This window comes from Neltuma alba, unplaced genomic scaffold, assembly GCF_004799145.2.
Source record: "Neltuma alba isolate B1F8T4 unplaced genomic scaffold, ASM479914v2 tig00010165_pilon, whole genome shotgun sequence".
NCBI classification, from domain to species: domain Eukaryota; kingdom Viridiplantae; phylum Streptophyta; class Magnoliopsida; order Fabales; family Fabaceae; genus Neltuma; species Neltuma alba.
The window spans coordinates 174,291-192,391 of record NW_021635110.1 but is presented as its reverse complement, the minus strand read 5'-3'; the positions used below and the strand labels follow the sequence as shown (position 1 = coordinate 192,391).

Sequence of the window (18,101 nt, the reverse complement as noted above, 5' to 3'; positions counted from 1 at the left end):
TAAATAGTTCAAGAATCTTGTTCATGTAATTTTCTTGTGAAAGAGAGAGGATTCATTTTGAGCGATTTTTTTAGATCTTAACTCCAAGTATATACTCTACTTCACCCATATCTTTCATTTCAAAATTCGATGAAAGCCATTCTTTAATAGCCACCACCGAATCTAGACTATTTCCGGCCAATAGTATATTGTCTACATATAAGGATAATATGACAAAATTACCCTCAAACCGCTTAATATAAACGCAGTGGTCTTCCTCTATCATTTGGAAGTCATATGAGGTTATTGCTTTGTGAAACCTCAAATACTACTGTCTGGATGATTGTTTCAATCCATAAATGGACCTTTTAAGTTTACAAACTTTATTTTCCTTTCTTTTTTTGATGAAACCTAATGGTTGTTCCATATAGATTCTTCATCCAGATCACCATTTAGGAATGCGATTTTTACATCCATCCGATGTAATTCTAGGTCTAAACTATTTACTATTGTCAGAATAAGTCTAATAGAGTTGAAACGCACAACAGGTGAAGACGTATCTTCATAATCTATGCCTTACTGTTGTGTGTATCCTTTTGCCACTAATCGGGTCTTGTATTTGTCAATTGATCTATCCACTTTTCTTTTAATCTTGAGAACCCACTTGTTCCCAATGGCTTTATGCCCTTTTGGAAGATCAACTAACACCTAAACTTGGTTCTTTTTTATTGAGTCCATTTCTTCTTCCATTGCTTTCATCCATTCCTCCTTGGCAGGACTTGACAAGGCTTCTTGTACAAAACGGGGCTCATCATCCCCTCCTGGAGTAACTAAGAAAGATTCACCTTCAATTTGAAAGCGTCTTTTAGGAATACTTTCCCTGTTGCTCCTTCTGACAGGAGCTATTTGCTTTTCTTTCTTTCTTTGTTTAGGTCTCGGTGTTGACCTTTCTTTGCTCCCACTCAGATTAACACACCTAGATGATTTTGGTTTGTCAATTTGTTCTGCACTATCTTGTTCATGTGTCTCATAAAGAGAAACAGTACGGTCAACATCTCCTCTATTAGGAAATTCAGTCTCAATGAATGTTACATCTCTTGATTCTATTTCAGTTACCATTCCATCTTCGTTTTCACCTATGAAAACTTATCTCTTTGACTGTTCAGAGTACCTTATGAAGATACATTTCTTTTCTCTGAGACCCAACTTCCCATGCTTATGAGAAGTGTCATGGATATACGCCGCTGACCCCCAGGGCCTCAAGATGCTTAGATCTGGTTTGCGTTTTGTCCATAACTCGTAGGGTGTGGAAGCGATTGATTTTGAGGGTACACGGTTAAGTATAAAGGTCGCTGTTAACAAAGCGTCACCCCAATACGAAATTGGCAGGTTTGCTTGAGCCATGATAGACCTAACCATGTCTAGAAGAGTTCTGTTTCTTCTTTCAGCAACTCCATTTTGTTGTGGAGTGCCAGGGATAGTCAGTTGTCTAATTATCTCTTTCTCTTCACAGAGCTATTTAAACTGTTCAGATAAATATTCATGACATCGATCAGTGTGTAATGCTTTAATTTTATTGTCAATTTGATTATCTACCTCGTTTATGTATCGTCTAAAGCACTCAAGAACTTCAGACTTATGCAAGATCAAATAGACATGACCATATCGTGAAAAATCATAAATAAAGGTAATAAAATACCAAGCTTCGTGTCTCGCCCTAACACTCATTGGACCACAAATATCAGAATGGATTAATTGCAATGGATTTTTAGCTCTTGTTCCCTTACCGAAAGGCTTTCTTGTTGCCTTACTAGCTAGACAATTCTCACATATTGACATTTCCATATTGGAAATAGCACCTAACAATCCTTCTTTGGCTAATTTAATCATTCTATTCTGATTAATATGTCCTAGTCTAGCATGCTGGGTGTTTATATCAACATTACTCAAAGAAATAGCAAAGCATTCATTACTATTGAAATCACCGACAATATCCAAAACAAAGAACTTTTTAAATAAGAAAACTGAACCATAAAGAACTGAGTTGCTTAGAATGTCTGCAACTTTACCATGAAAGTTTACATCAAACCCAAATTCTAAAAGGCATAATACAGAAACCAAGTTCCGTCGGATGTCGGGAGCGTAAAGTACATCATGGACTATCAAGGTCTTCCCACCACGCAAAGCAAATTTACAGGTGCCCAAACCTTTAACCTCGATCCTCGCATTGTTCCCAACGTAAAGCCACTTGCTTTGATACGGCAATCGACGGTACTCGATAAAGGATCCTTGATCCTTAGTTACGTGGTTTGTGGAGCCTGAGTCTATAATCCAAGAAGAAAAAACAGGTTCTGTTTGAAAAATAGTACTAAAAACATATGAAACATGTGAATTCACATAATTCACTAATACCTTTTCGCTCTCAGTCTGTTTTGAACAGTTACGTGCGAAATGACCTATTCTCTAGCAGGTGAAGCATTTGACCTTCTTCAGGTCTAGCTTCTTCTTCTTCCCACCTTTCTTTCCCTTCTTCTTGAATTGCTTTTTTCCCTTTTTGGGTTGAGGACCACCCTTCTTCCCTTTCTTTTGGAACTTCTTGCCCTTTTTGGAATCGGGCCTTGATTGGGAAGTGCCAGCATCCTCAGTGTAATAAGCTTGTCCAGAGGTCTTGTAAACCTCTAAACGTTCATCCTCCAACTTAAATGCTTGGCTACATTGTTAAAAGTAACGATTTTTCATTATGGGTCAGATTGACTTTCATGTGCTCCCAGCTAGCTGGGAGCGATCTGATAACAGCTTGCACTTACTGTTCATCAGACAGGACATGTCCAGCTTCTTTAAGTTCTCTAATCATGTTGGCCATCTCTCTCAGATGTTGCTTCATAGGATTGTTTGGCTTGAGTTTGTAGGTTTCAAACTTAATCATTAATCTCCTAAGTTTAGTGGTAGAAGTACCACCAAACTTGTCTTTCAACGCTATCCACATAGCTTGTGTAGTTTTGTGCCTTCCAAACTTGCACATTATGTCATCAGCCATGGCACTCAGAAGCATGATTCTTGCTATGCTGTTTTTCTTCTTCCAAACTAGGTAAGCCTTTTGGTCTCTCCTATGTTGGGTCGTATTCCCAGCTTCAAGTTCGACCATTACAGTGATTAAAGGTTCAACGGCATCTTGTTCCTCCAAGATGTATTGGACCTTTCGGTGCCATATGTCCCAATTATCGCCGTTAAGCTTTTCCCCTTTATTAAGCTCAACAATTATGTTCTTGGTTGCCATTTTTAGTTCTGTGACAAATTTTTCCCACATTATTCTACGTTCTCTCTAAAAAAGAGACGTACCATAGAACATTTTAGTTATATAGCACAGCGAAGTATACAATGTGTTGTACTTATATCATCCTTGATTAGAAAGTAATGACACTGTAAGATCCATGATCAAGAGCATACGTTTGTACCTCCCATCACATAGATACATGCAATAATCATTATGTCCTATCAAGAATTCTATATAAGTACTTTTGTGACTCTTAGAAGTCTCGTCTCCTAAAAAAAACTCCCATTTATAAAAAGTATACAAACATTATTCACAAATAATCATATAACAATAATTTAAGTAATTTTATTAAATGAAATAACACACTTAGTTTGTTTACAATGTATGAAACCAAAAACTTGATATAACAAACATTAATAAAGTGAATACAAATACTGCATCATTTGATATGAACATAAAGGTAATCAAGCATTGTTTTCCTCAGTTTCCTAAGTTTATGTGTTTTGGTCATAAAGGATGATACTAAATCTATATCCCAAATCCAGTAAAATTTCCTTATGGGTTTGCCTTTAGGTCCGCTTCTAACCTTTATTGCTTTTATGTACTCCATTATGACTTTAAGGTAGAATTCGGTATTCTTCTTATCAGTCATGTAATGGACATAGCTGGTGAGCACGCCATTGATGCCTTTTATGTTCGTCAGTTTGGCCGCATCTCTTTTAGCTATACTCATAGCTAAAGTAGGGGTACGTGGTTGATTCACCTCTTCTCCTTCCTCAACTTCGGTTTCATTGGGAAGATCTAGTGAATCATTAAAGACCAAGTGAGGTTCGGTACGGAGGGGTTCAATAGGGAATAAAGATTTCGACTCAGGTCCAGAATCCATTAACTCCTCTGGGTCTTCTTGAGGAACCTCTTCTGGGTCCTCCTCAGGATCCTTATCCTCTGGTTCATATTCTGGAACTCCATCATCCATGTATAAGTATTCCAATGAACCATCTTTAATATTTTCACTGCTACTAGAAGCCTCTTGCTTCATTTTCACCTAAAACAAAATAATATAAATTATTTTGAATATTCTGGAATTTATTTCTGCATGAATATACCAGAAAATACATTGAAAATACTCACAAACAGATCCTCAATTGTCTCAAAAATTAGCAAATTATATATCAAAATGAAGATCTTGATTTTAGGAATTTTTAGAGACTAACCGCACCTCAAATGGAGCTTCCACACGCCTACACGTGCCCCAAGAAGCATAAAATCCAAGAAATAGGAAATTTTTCAAGTACCACTCGGGCTGGCATACGTGTAGTACACGTGCCGCCATGCAGCCGGTCGCCGGCAACATGCGCCACCAACGGTCAGGTGGTGGTGCCCATGTGTTTAGAAGGTGTGCTACGTGGTGGCACGCGCCACGTGGTGTTTCTGGGCCAATTTTTTTTAATGATTAATTAATATTTTTTTTATTGGGTTGGACCGAGTTGGGCTCAGATCAACCCGATTGAGTGGCAGACCGCTTCTTTTTTTTAAAAAACTGTCATTTTTTTTTTTGGGTTTCTGGATCTAGGATCCAGCCCAGAACAGTTTCCTATATATATATTTTTGTACTGGGCTGGATCCTACTTCTAGGTCAGTTCATTTTTTTTTAAGCAAGGTGCCAAAACGACGCCGTTTTGGCCCCTGGAGGGTGTCTTCAACCTCCAACCGGGTCGCCTGACCCGACTTCTGCAACTGGGTTGGGTTCGACGAACCTGTCGGACCCGAAACCTTCTCTCCTCCATATTTTCACCATCTGACGGCCAAATTTCGCGTATTTTATATCATCTTCTTCATTTTTTCGTCCTCTACACAATGGGATAGGTTTTGGAGCCTAAAATTTTGATTTTAAGCAAACCCAAAAGCAAAAATGGTACGGCCGAAAAAATGATCCAAGAAAAAGAATGCGTTCATGGAGGCAGAGAAGAATCTAGTATCTCTAATCACAAATATAAGATACGAAAACTATCATACTGAAAGTAAAATGGAGGATTTGCATAATATTTATTGAAGCAAATCTCTGGATACTTAGAACCGAAAAACAGAAAAAAGAAGAAAAAAAGAAAAAGAACATTGGAACAAAAAGACATATGAAACGCAGGCCACAGAATGACACCAACAAGAAAAATAAACCTAGGCTCTGATACCATTGTAGAGTTTCAGGCATACCTGGAGTGTTCCATGCCTTCAAATAGCCACACGGAGATCCGGTTATGGTAGGAACTTGGATCAGTGTTACACAGCAAATGCACCGGGGAGATGAAGAACAGAGAGCGGAGGGAGGAGTATGGAGAAAAGAAAAACTGGAAACCAAAACTGATCCTTCGGTTGTCTTTTTAACTCCATGTTTTCGTTTGAACTAAAAACTACCTCCTCCACATGGTTATCCAACCGTTCCCTCCTTTTTTTTTTGTAAATTAAATAAAAAGGCAAAAATTACAATTAAAGACCCACTAGTTCTACTATTCCCACCAGAACTCCAAATGTCAATGGGCTAGGGTCCAATCTACCAAGGGTGGACTGGCCCATTTTCCTACAAGAATCTAAAAGAGTAAAGTTAACAAATGTTTATGAGAGTTGACGAATTTTGTTTATTTTCTACTTTTTCAGAAAGTTTATGTATATTTTTGCACCCAAGTAAGCTTTATGGTATCTAGTCCCGATTACTGTTAATTTCGTTATTAAAAATAGACCTTAAAACTACTTCACGTGTCCCACTAACGGAAAATAATGGGCGTTAATGACATTGTTATTTTTGTCAATTTTTAACAGTTTCATGTATATTTTTGTTCAAAAAAAAAAACTCTATGATGCCTAGTATCACTTGGTTTAAACTTAGTAATTAAAATTGCACTTTAACCTGAAAAAAATTAGAGTGATGGGTGGACCGTTAAAAGTAAAGGAAAAAGATGCGCGATACCGTGTGAAAAAGCCTTCGGATTTCCAAAGTAAAGGCCATGATAGCGCATACAACTTTACATTTATTACACTTCACAGGCGACTTGACCCTTCAAGTCTTCCACTCTCCAAACAAACTGCCAAAATTGCAGTCCTATAATGGAACTGGAACCCCACCCACACTGCCCATCAGTTCATGCAGAAATTAAAGCCAAGTGAAGCTGGTTGAATTGAATTGTTATAGCCCATCACCCCCATTTCTCTCTTTTCCCGTTTAAATCCATTATTCCTTCATTATATGCAGAGTTTCGATCCATTTCACAGATAACCCTCTGCTTGGATAATGACGTTCGTTCTTTGTTTCTTCTTTCATTCCGAAGTGCCTTCACAAAACGCTTAACTTCAAAGCGTTATGATCAGAGCGCACAGATATGAAAATAGCATTTGCCAGCAAAATCTGAAAATCACCCCTTTGACCTTTAGCTCTTGTTGTTTTCTAAAGCCGAATCTTTAAGACCAATTCTTCAAAGTTATGAAAAGCCATCGTACTGCCATTATATTTATCCATCTCACAAGGCAAACCTCAACCACTCAAATTTTTCAGCTTAATTATGAGGGTCCCGTGCATATAATCGCCTCACGGTCCACCCTATTGGTTATATTGCTGTCTCGACAGTGATTTTCAACATATCCGTATTCTTGACCATCACGCATTAACGTGAAGATCCAACATGTGTCGCTGTCTTCAATTATAAAGTTGTCAAAAGTTTCTCGACCCTTGTTTTAGGTAACATTGATTTTCCCGACTTTATTGGCTCCGAAATAGTCAAAACTCAGATATATGTTTGCAAGGTGTTTGCTGTTATGCTTGAGACGAATTTAATATAAGGGATTGTAATGAGCATGAGGGAGGAAATGTTATGGATGGTGAGAAAATTATGAGGGAAAAGCGGAGAAAATGCACTCGCCTTGTGCTGGAGAAGCATCAACACCGTGCTTTAATGGCTGTTTTTCCTCTTCTTTTCTTGCTTCTGAGGAGTCTCATGCTGATACATCTGTGAATGAAATCAGATCAGGCTATGATTTTGTGGCAGTTACTTGTTCAACTCTTCATCCAAATGCCCAATTCACCAATCATGAGGCTCTTCCTTCTCTGCACGAGTCATATTTGAATTTCACAAAAGCTTATCCTCTATATTCCAACACTCTTAAGGCTGATCAGATAAGAGCTCAAGAGTATTATCACTTGAATTTCTCTAACCTCTGCTTTGATTATACTGGATACGGCCTTTTCTCCTATGCTCAGCAGCAACAATCCTGGCCTGGGACTTCAATGGCTGCTTCTTCGTCATCTCATCATCCTCCACTAATTCCTTTAGAACTTCCATTCTTTGATATTTCTTACAAGTCTGTGAATTTGCATTCCCAGGTAGTTTACGGTGGCGAGGAATCAGAACTAGAGACCAGTATCAGAGAAAGAATTATGGCATTTATGAATTTCTCTGAAGATGATTACTCTCTGGTATTCACTGCCAATCACACATGTGCTTTTAAGCTTCTTGCAGATTCTTTCCAATTCACACCTAATGGAAACCTCCTCACCGTCTATGATCACAAAAGCGATTCATTAGATGAGATGACCAAGAGCTGTAACAAGCAAGGAATAAATATTATGTCAGCAGAATTCTCGTGGCCTGATCTCCGAATCAACATGAAGAAACTAAGGAAGATGATGCTGGGCAAAAGGGATAAGAAAAAAAGAGGCCTTTTTGTTTTCCCAGTTCACTCCAGAGTCACTGGATCACCATATTCATACATGTGGATGTCCATGGCTCAAGAAAATGGTTGGCATGTATTGCTTGATGCTTGTGCATTAGCACCTAAAGAAATAAACACTTTAGGACTCTCTCTGTTCAAACCTGATTTTCTTGTTTGCTCATTTTACAAAATTTATGGAGAAAACCCTTCTGGATTTGGCTGTTTATTTGTCAAGAAATCTAGCATCTCTGCTTTAAACGATTCACCAAATGCCACCAGCATCGGAATTGTGAGCCTCATCCCAGCATTGAGAAAACCAGAAACCATTTCTGATGAACAAGAAATTGTGTCTGAACACCAATCAGAGCCAAAACCAAGCAAAAGTCTTGAAACTTGTGGCAGATTAGAAGTAGAATTGAAAGGATTGGATCATGCAGACGAAGTGGGGTTGGTAGGAATCAGTAGCAGGGGAAGGTATCTGGTGAACTGGGTAATTCGTGCACTTATGAGTCTGCAACATCCAAGCTCAGAAACAGGGTTTCCACTGTTAAAGATCTATGGATCGAAGATAAACCCTCACAGAGGGCATGCGATTGCATTCAATGTATTTGATTGGAAAGGAGAAAAGATTGATCCATTTCTTGTGCAGAAACTAGCTGACCGGAACAACATATCTTTGAGTAATGCGATTCTGCAGAACGTGAAGATGAATGAACAAGACTGGTGTGAAGTGAATGGTGTGGGGCAACCTAGGAAGAAGACCATGATGATGACGAAACAGGATTGTGGGATCTCAGTTTTGACGGCTTCATTAAATTTCTTGACAAATTTTGAAGATGTGTACAAGCTCTGGTCATTTCTTTCCAGGTTCTTGGATGCAGATTTTGTGGAGAAAGAAAGATGGAGGTACATGGCTCTCAATCAAGAAACTCTTGAAGTTTGAACGACATATTGTTTGGGGTAAGATTTTCCTGCTGACCAATTTTTGATAAAAACATGAGATGTAAATGATTTTTTTTTTTAATACATTCAATTACATGAGGCTGAATAACAGGAAATTTATTTATTATCTTGTCTTAAAAGACTCAGTTTTTTTAATAGATCCTTCACAAATAGTCTCATTTTGTTAAAATTTCTTTTTTCACCAAAAAAAAAATTTCTTTGGCTGACTTAAAATTCAGTCTTCACGCATGTTCACACCCCAAAAAGGGGGGGGGGGGTTTTCAAACAACCATTGGGCCGTCTTGTTAATATTGAGATTTAATATTAAAATGAGGCCATAACGTGGACCAGGGTAGGCTACTAGCCTTACTGGACTAACCCAACTCACAATGTTAATTTAAAGGAAAATGATAAGAACAGATCAGTATTAATAACATTGTATACAAAAAGGTATATTTTCACGCTTGAAAATGCATTCACGTTAAATACTTGATGTTCAAGTTTGTCATCAAAAGAATCATACCTGAATCTGAATTAGTTTATAAGTTATCAATAAAGTATTTTAAAAGTTACAACCAATTTTTCTTAAAATTGTAAGTTGAGATTCTAGCTTTCCAAGTAACTAGAAACTTCTCCTCCATGTGATGCATGTATTAGTATATTTTATTAAGGGTTAATATAATTTTTGGTTCATCAAGTTTGTCCTCACTTTGGTTTTAGTCTCTCAAATTTTAAACCATAGGTTTTGGTCCTTCAAGGGGCAAAATGATCTAATTTTTTATTGAATTATAGGGATTCTCACACTTGATTCCCGGCCTTCCCATAAAAGGAAAAAAAAAAAGAGTTGTTACCAAAATTTTAGGAAGTTAATTTCAAAAACTTTTTTATAAAATACGTTCTATAAAAATAGAGTAAGATTTGGTAGTCGATTATGTGTTGGAAGGTGTTAGGCACCCCACAACACCCATTCAAGAGAACGGTTACCTTAAGTCAATTAGTCAAAATTAATATGGCCTTTTATTAAATTTTAATTACTCTAAAAAAAGAAATAAAAATAAAAGCACATGACACTTTTTATTTAAAAAGAAAAAAAATAAATTGTTTACAAACTTGGACTTGATCTCGAATAAAATCCTAGGGCTTATATAACCTTTAGGGAGATCAAAGCCCACATAGTTCAGGATAGAAATGTGTGTCACTCGGTTGATGTCTTTTGGAAAAATGTTTATATGATTTATTTAAAAAAGACATTTTTTTGTTGGTTTCATTTTTTAATTTATGAAAACAATTTATTTAGAAAATATTTTTTAAAGAAATTTTGGATTATCCTCCCTGTAGAAGTTCTCATAACCTCACATGGGAGAATAATATGCTCCCATAACCTCATATGGGAGAATACTAGTTTGGCCTGGTGGAGGTTCAAAAAATCACATACAACTCTGGAAAAATATGTTGAAATTATATATTTTATTTTTATGAAGAGAGAACTTTCCATTTTATTTTTATTTGTAAGCATTAGGTTAAAATCATTTTTCTTCCCCTTTCATTTTTATTAAAAAAAATCTATCCAACCCCATTGGTATGCCTACAGAGACTCCCATAATTTTACACGGCTTACCAATAATCCTAGATGCCTGAGGAGATTCTCAAAACCTCATATGCCATGAGCTAGAAAGGGATGCAATGTTTTTTTTTTTAAACAAAAAAACAGAAGAAGGAGAAGAAAGAAGAAAGATCACCCCTATAAAATGAAAAGAGGTTAAAATCAGTTCATCAAGAATTTCATCAAATCCAGCATAATCGGAAGGGAAGAAATCCGTACCTGCTATTTCTTCATCAATTGGCTAAAAAGATAAGAAAAATAATTAGTAGACAAACCAATGGACAAGTTAATATATAGATTGTGTAATGCCTATCTCTGTTGAACATATAAGGACCAAGTGAATAAGATTGAGGATGATAATGATAAGAAAGGAAGACCGGCACACCCAAAGGGAAATCAAATAAGATATAGGAAATTAGCCAAGATCAATTTTCTTCCCATGAGCAATAAATTTGTTAGGCAATGGCATAATAAAGTGGATTATGAGAAATATATTTTAAAAATAAGGATAATAAATATAAATGAAACAGTGGAAACACTCAACTACTAAAACCAAGAGATCAAGCAACAGAGTATAGAAGAAGAAGAAAAACAGGAAAAAGAATAAAAGAAGCAAGATGTGCCTAGAGCTTGAATATGTATGCCTCAGCTCTATTGATATGTTCATCGGCATATCAAGTATAGGCACGTGATGATCCCATCTTGAATGATGAGATGGAGTAAGAAAATGAAAAGAATGCGTTTCTACCTCTCTCTCACTTGCTTAGAAACCTCCCCCTTGGCCTCAAGAGTTCTTGCCTGTCTTCTTCTAATTCTTACTCACTTATTTATAAATTCTAATTAGGGTTCTTCAATTTTATTTTAATTTTTTAAAATTTTTTTCTACATTATGACTCATAATAACACTTCCTATTTAAGTATCAAATCGTTATCAAATTGTGATTTTTTTATTTTTACTTTTGTTTTTTAATTTTTCACAATAATGACACCAAAAGATATAAATTGAGGAGCAAATCATCTTAAATGAGGGATTTTTATTTTTATTTTTTTTAAATTTTTTTAAGGATCCACCTCATATTTCCTAATTTGGAGTTCAATGAGCTTTTAAATCTCATATTTTATTTTATTGCTATTATTATAGGGAGGATATTCGTATTTAATTTTTCTTTTTTGATTTTTCACATGTTGGACTTCTCAAACTTAGCTTCTAAAAAAGAATCAATGAGGATATTATTTTTTATTATTCTTTTATTTCTTTTTCTTTATATTTAATATTTCTTGTGAGACTCGAACAAAATTGGGTGTTCACAAGGACCAAAGTTTTAAATGAAAAGAAACTTGAGGGTCCAAAATGTAACACCTCCTTTAACACCCTATTATACGTCAATTGGAACCATCATAACGCATTTCTCAACGTTTCCGAGTGAAAAATTTCAGTTCCAAAATCTTCCTTGTTAGTCTATCCATACATTGTTCATCTGAATTTGGATCAATTTGAAAATTCATAACTAATTCTAGAAAAATCAAAATGAGGTGATTCCAATTTTTCCTTCAAGCTTGCTAAGACTTCTTTAGAGGAAAAATATCCATTGGACTCAATTCCATCGAGAATATCACCAGAAAATTCGACAAAATGCACTGTTTATATTTCAATTTTCAAATTTTTAATATTTTATCCCGATTTTAAAAGGGCATAACTCTTAGCACAAAACTCCAAATTTAGTGATCTACCACTTGATTTAAAGGTAAAAAATGAGATCTATTTGCTTGCAAAATTTCATGTCTAGATTCCATCATTTGCTTATTATTTTATGTGCCACAAGATTAGCTTTATTGGGGACATTTTTATCCCTTATTCTCTATTATCTTGAATTTTATTTCCTTTTTCCTCTTTCCATACCCAAAGGGCATTCTACCACTCAATGTTTCAGTATTAGGACTTGTCATGAAAATATAGTTTACATCATATCATCATCCAAAATCCATTATAGCTTAACATAAAAAAAATCCATTATAGCTTAACATAAAGCTCATTAAAGCATTACATAACTTTTCACAATATCATGAATTCCATAATGCTCCTTCATCCCAATACCATTTCCTTGCCCTTGTCATTGGATGAACCATCCCTTATTTGGTACATAAGTTAACATAGGAGGGATGAGATTTCAAAGAAATCTCAGTAGCAATTGAACTATAATTATCATGTAAATCAAGCAAGTTATAATGTGACATGTTATAAACTTCAAGACATCCTCAAGCCACATAAAATCATGCTCAACATCATGCTAGGAGATGAACACCAACACTTCCATAATAACACAATTCAATACATTTGGCCAAAGCATAACCCAAAGTCATCCAATCATCCAAGATCACAACACAAACTCCTTAATCCAAGCAAACAACATAATCACATTAAACAAACAAGATAAACAATCAAATTATAATTCAATGCTACCTTTAAACATTTGATTAATTTGATCTCCTCAAAGGGATTATGTTTCTTCTTGATTTCTCCTCACAACACCTATTGATTCAAGCATAAATATAAGCTATATTAATAACTAAATAACTTAAACACAATCCTTTAACTTTAACTTAACAATTTCCCACTTTTTCTTGGATTTTTAACAAAATAGTTCCTCCTTAGAATCAATAATCTCTTGGCCCAATCCTACACAATTTTTCATGAGGAATTCAAATATCTAATCAGTTTTTAAAAAATCAAACCCTTCCTTATGGAATCATAATGGCCAAATAGGGGGTTCCAGCTTTCGAAAATTTCATTTTTGATTCCAATAATTTTACACACTTCCCTTTAGCATATTCCCATACAAAAACACATTTTAAACCCATTGGAATCATCAAATCAATGTAAAACAATTTCCTCTAGCATATACTACCCTTGGCCAAAATGAACATATAAGACCCTAGGTGGGTTTTCTTCCAAAAACCACTCTATACACCACTCACACAAGCTTATTCCACTTGATATTTAAGGTTTCTATCCTTTCCTAAAGGTCACATGTTCAAACTAAAATGGGGCAGCAATTTCTCTTAATTTTTCAAGCCAAAAACCCTAACTAAACTAGCTTGAAACTTAGGGATAGGGAGGCTTAAGCATACCTTGATGTTTTCTTGATAAAAAATGAATGATTCCTTGCCCAAATACCTCAAAATTTTTGGTCTCCTTGGTCTGGACACAAAGTGGCAGCACCTCCTCCTCTTTTTCCAATTTTCTAACATTTTCTTGTATTTTAGGGAGGGGTATTTATAGACAAATGGACTTGCCATTTTTCATTGATTTAGATGCCCAAAATGCCACAAAATAAGATGATTTGGCAGCCATCAAATGCTACGTAACTTTAGATTTAACCAAGTGTCTATATACTAGAATTTTTCAACATTTATCCACCAATTTTGGATTTATTTTAATTAAAAATAGTAGGGTCCAGAAGCTCAATAAAATTGGGCCTAATGTGGGCCTAAAAAATGGTTTTGGCTGGCCCAAAAGGATGGCCCACAAACCAATTCAAAATCCCAAACCATTCCAATACTTTATCGGTTACTATTCCCTAGTAACATTTCATAATTTTTCCAGACCTCCAAAAATTTATTTCTCTTCATGATAGTTCAATTTTTAATATGAGAACATGATCTAAAAATTTTCAAAATTTTTTGCCACCTCTGGGTGTTCATTTTGAATTTTCTCCGATTAGGCTTCTATCATTGTCATTGTGGGAAAATAAATTCTCTTAATTTAATTCCTGATCTTTCAAGGTCTAAAACTAATTTTATAAATTCAAAAATATATTTAAATGATTTATCCATAATTTTTTCAAAATTATTGAGGCCTCTAACTAGTTAAAATAATTATTTTTCTCTGATTTCTCAATATTTTCCTGAAAAACCTCTGTTTACGAGAAATTCCATAACAATTTATTTTCACAATAATTCCACCTTTCAGGCCCAAATGATTTTCCAAAACCTCAAATTTTCATTTTTCCTATTTTTTTTTGGAAAGTTTCTAAAATTGTTCTAAAATTTTTCTCTTTTACCTTCTTAGACTGATAATTATGAAAATGCTAGCCCGGACCTTATCGGGATTTCACCTCAAAACTTTTTTTGCCTCCCCGTCTAGTTTCTACATTGACCCTCATCCTAATTTTTGATTCCCTATGTCCAAGTGAAAGTTCTCGAGATGTGATACAAAACCTATGGTTTGAAACTTGAAGGATTAAAACTAAAATGAGAGTAAATTTAAAAGACTAAAGTTTGTATTAAATTTGTAATTCTAATAGATTACATTATTTTGTGTAGCTCAAGAACTACTTAAAATAGACTGTATAATTATAATAGATAATGAATCAAATCCAATTTTGATGCAATCCATTGTTGTTAAGAGCTTAATCCCAAATTTCTCCTATATGTGATCTTTCATCTTATGGACATTTTTTTCTTTGATTAGTACACTAATTTCTTGCTTCTAAGACATCTACTTCAAAAATATGTGCATATTCTCTCAACAAGTATTACTTTTTATGCTTGTTGATTGAGCCACCCCATTTAACCCGAATCACTTTCTAAGGTCTTTTTTATGAGCTCTCGAGTTAAATTTTCTACCACAAAGAGCACTGTCATTAGCCACAACTTTGAAGTTCTCAAATTAGTAGACCTTACCTTCTACTAAACCATTGACATATATATGCATCTATCCTTTTTGAGTAAGTGAAGCTTCAACCATATTACCCTAGTTTAGAGCTGGGAAAGTAGCTGTCCCATTTAGGCTCAAAAATTGTGAGAGCTGGACTTGGAATTTTTCCCTTCAAATAGAAACATGCTTAAAAGAACTAGTCCTATAGGACCAAGGACAAACGGGCTAGCCTTAAAGGGCCGAGACCTGTTTATGCCCTTTTATTTTTTTAATTAAATTTTTTATATAATGCTAATATTATTAATTTTTTTCTATTGTTAATGATATTTCCAATATTTAATTATTATCATATCAAAATCAAATTTCATAAAATGGTTTGATTTATTTGGTTTTAGACAATAATTTGTTTAATTAGATTTTTAAAAATGAGTTAATTTAGACTTTAATAATAATTTGATTTATCTTATATGTGTTGATATTTTTAAACTATATATATTTGATAAAAGAGTATTATTATACTTATATAACTTATGCTTCTATAATTTGAATAAGAAATTTATTAGTTTCAACAATAATGTATCTCAAACTTGTTAGATTTAAGGTTTTGATGATAACAAAATGAGTAACGAAGTTTCTTTGCATGCATGTTAAAGAAGTTTGAACATGTGTTGGATCATGGGTTGATCAAATATGTGATAGATAATTCACTATGTGTTATGAGTTCAAATACTGTTAAGATTTATTGAGCACATGCTAGATAAATCACTGTGCTAGATAACCTGTTAGATAAATAGGTTGTTCGATCACCTGTTCGATCTTTGGTAGAACTGTTTTAATATAGGTACTTTTAGGAAATTATTAATCACCTGATCAATAATTCAAATGATCGATAAGCTATCAGGTAAAGAAAATAATATTCCTCACTGTTGACAAGGGGTTAATCAATCACCTTATTGATTAAGAGGTTATCGATAACGTGTTAGATAATTGGTAAGTTTTTTCTACTCTCCTACTATTTGGAATGCTTAATGAATTATCGATCACCTTATCGATCATCTGCTTATCGATAACTTGTCCTGTAAACGTTTGACAAAACTCCCTTTGTTGTTCGATTGGCTATTCAATCAAGTCCCTTTCTGGAAATCGAGTTTTCACTGACAATGATCGATCACTTATTTGATAATTTAATTATCGATCAACGCCATGTTTTTCTGTAATATCAGTCTAAGTCTTTTAGAACTGCTTTTGGATAACTTGCTTGATCAAGATATTATCGATTATCAGATTAATGAGTTTAAAGTATTTTTTACACAGTTACTTAAATTATCAATAATTTGTTCGATGAAGTGTTTATAGAACATCTGTTCCATAAATTACAAACACTTTTCGTTAAACTGTTATTCACGATGATCTTTTAGAAAATATATTTTCATATTATCTTTAAGCTTTTCTTAGCCTTCATTATTTATATTATTTTCCTATAAAATGCAAAGAAGGCATCAAATGTTAAAAGGACAAATCATGCACAGATTTCAAAAGTACTTTTGTGACTAAAATCACTTTGTATGTATTTTAACATTTATCGATCACATGTTCCATAAACGAATGATCCATAATGACTTCAATAAAATGTTCTCTTCTTTTAAGTCTGACTCCCTTGCTATTAATCGATAACTTTATCAATCAAGGGATTATCGATCAAGACTTCAATCAAAGTGATTCTTTTGATTCTTTGATTATCTGACCTTTGATCTTATGATTTCATATCCTATATCAATTCTAAGAATTATCATTTCTTCTAATATTCATTCATATTTACTTGAGAAAAATACTTACACTTTTGCTAAGACACTTTTACAGATTGCGAAGCATAAAAGTTATATTATAGGCTCAACCTATTGTACCAGAAGCATTTATTATGAACGACCGTTGTAACTGTCAAACACATGCAATTGATATTCTAACAGCTACAAGCTCTTGTGTCTAACAGAAAACTGAAAATCTCCAATTATAAATGATCATTCATCCAGTCCTCAAAGTACTAAGAGAATTGAATGAAGTATTGAATGAATTAAGCTACCATTTGTGAAAATTAATCCTCACAATCATTACTTTGTTTTTACATTCTGAACTTCAGTGTTTATCATATATACTCTGTGAGAGGGTTATAATTCTTTTCACTTAAATCTGTGAGTGACTGGAGTGTGGACTCTTGAGGGGATTATAACCTTATGGGTAGTAAGGGGAGTGATTAAGAGTGATTTAATTGCCATAGTGTGGCACCAAGAGCCCACTGAATCTCAGGAATTTAGTAGAAAACTCAGGCGCTCTGAGGACTGGACGTAAGTCAAGTAGTTGAGATAGAACCAGTATAAACTCCTGTGTCATTCTTCTTCTGTTCATCCTCCATGAAATCCTTCTAAACTTGTCTCCATTGCTTTATTTAGTTATTCATTTTATTAAGTCAATTTTTTATATATCACCCAATTTATCCCCTCTTGGGTGAAACTACCACTAACATTTGGTATCAGAATAGGTCTCTTTGAAAAGGACTTAATCATCTAAAGAGAGATCCTAAATGGCAGGATTTAGTGACAGTGTGCTACCTGAAAGATGTTCAACGACAAAACCACCAGGCTTTAATGGAAAAATTTCACTTTCTAGAAGATGAAAATGAAAATCTTTATTAAAGCCACCAAATATGACCTATGGGATGTGATAGAACGCAGGAACTATGTTCCTATGAACACTGTAGACAATCAATGAGTTCTTAAGAGTCCTAATGAATTTGACGATGAGGATGAAAGGCTCATTCTACTCAATGATAAAGCAATCAATATGCTAACCTGTGCTTTGAGTCAAAAAGAATATTTTCGGGTTTTTAATCTGGAAACCGCAAAGAAAATGTGGGAAGCACTAGAGATTGCTTATGAAGGAACAGCTAGAGT

At 34.5% G+C, this 18,101-nt stretch overlaps 1 protein-coding gene across 1 annotated transcript; it reads left to right on the top strand.

Moving 5' to 3' along the window:
* The first annotated feature begins 7,015 nt into the window (after positions 1-7,015).
* LOC114754589 (molybdenum cofactor sulfurase 1-like) lies at positions 7,016-8,999 on the top strand. Its single transcript, XM_028943378.1, has one exon. The coding sequence runs from the start codon at positions 7,152-7,154 to the stop codon at positions 8,892-8,894; it is 1,743 nt and encodes a 580-aa protein (XP_028799211.1). The 5' UTR covers positions 7,016-7,151; the 3' UTR covers positions 8,895-8,999.
* The last annotated feature ends 9,102 nt before the right edge of the window (positions 9,000-18,101 follow it).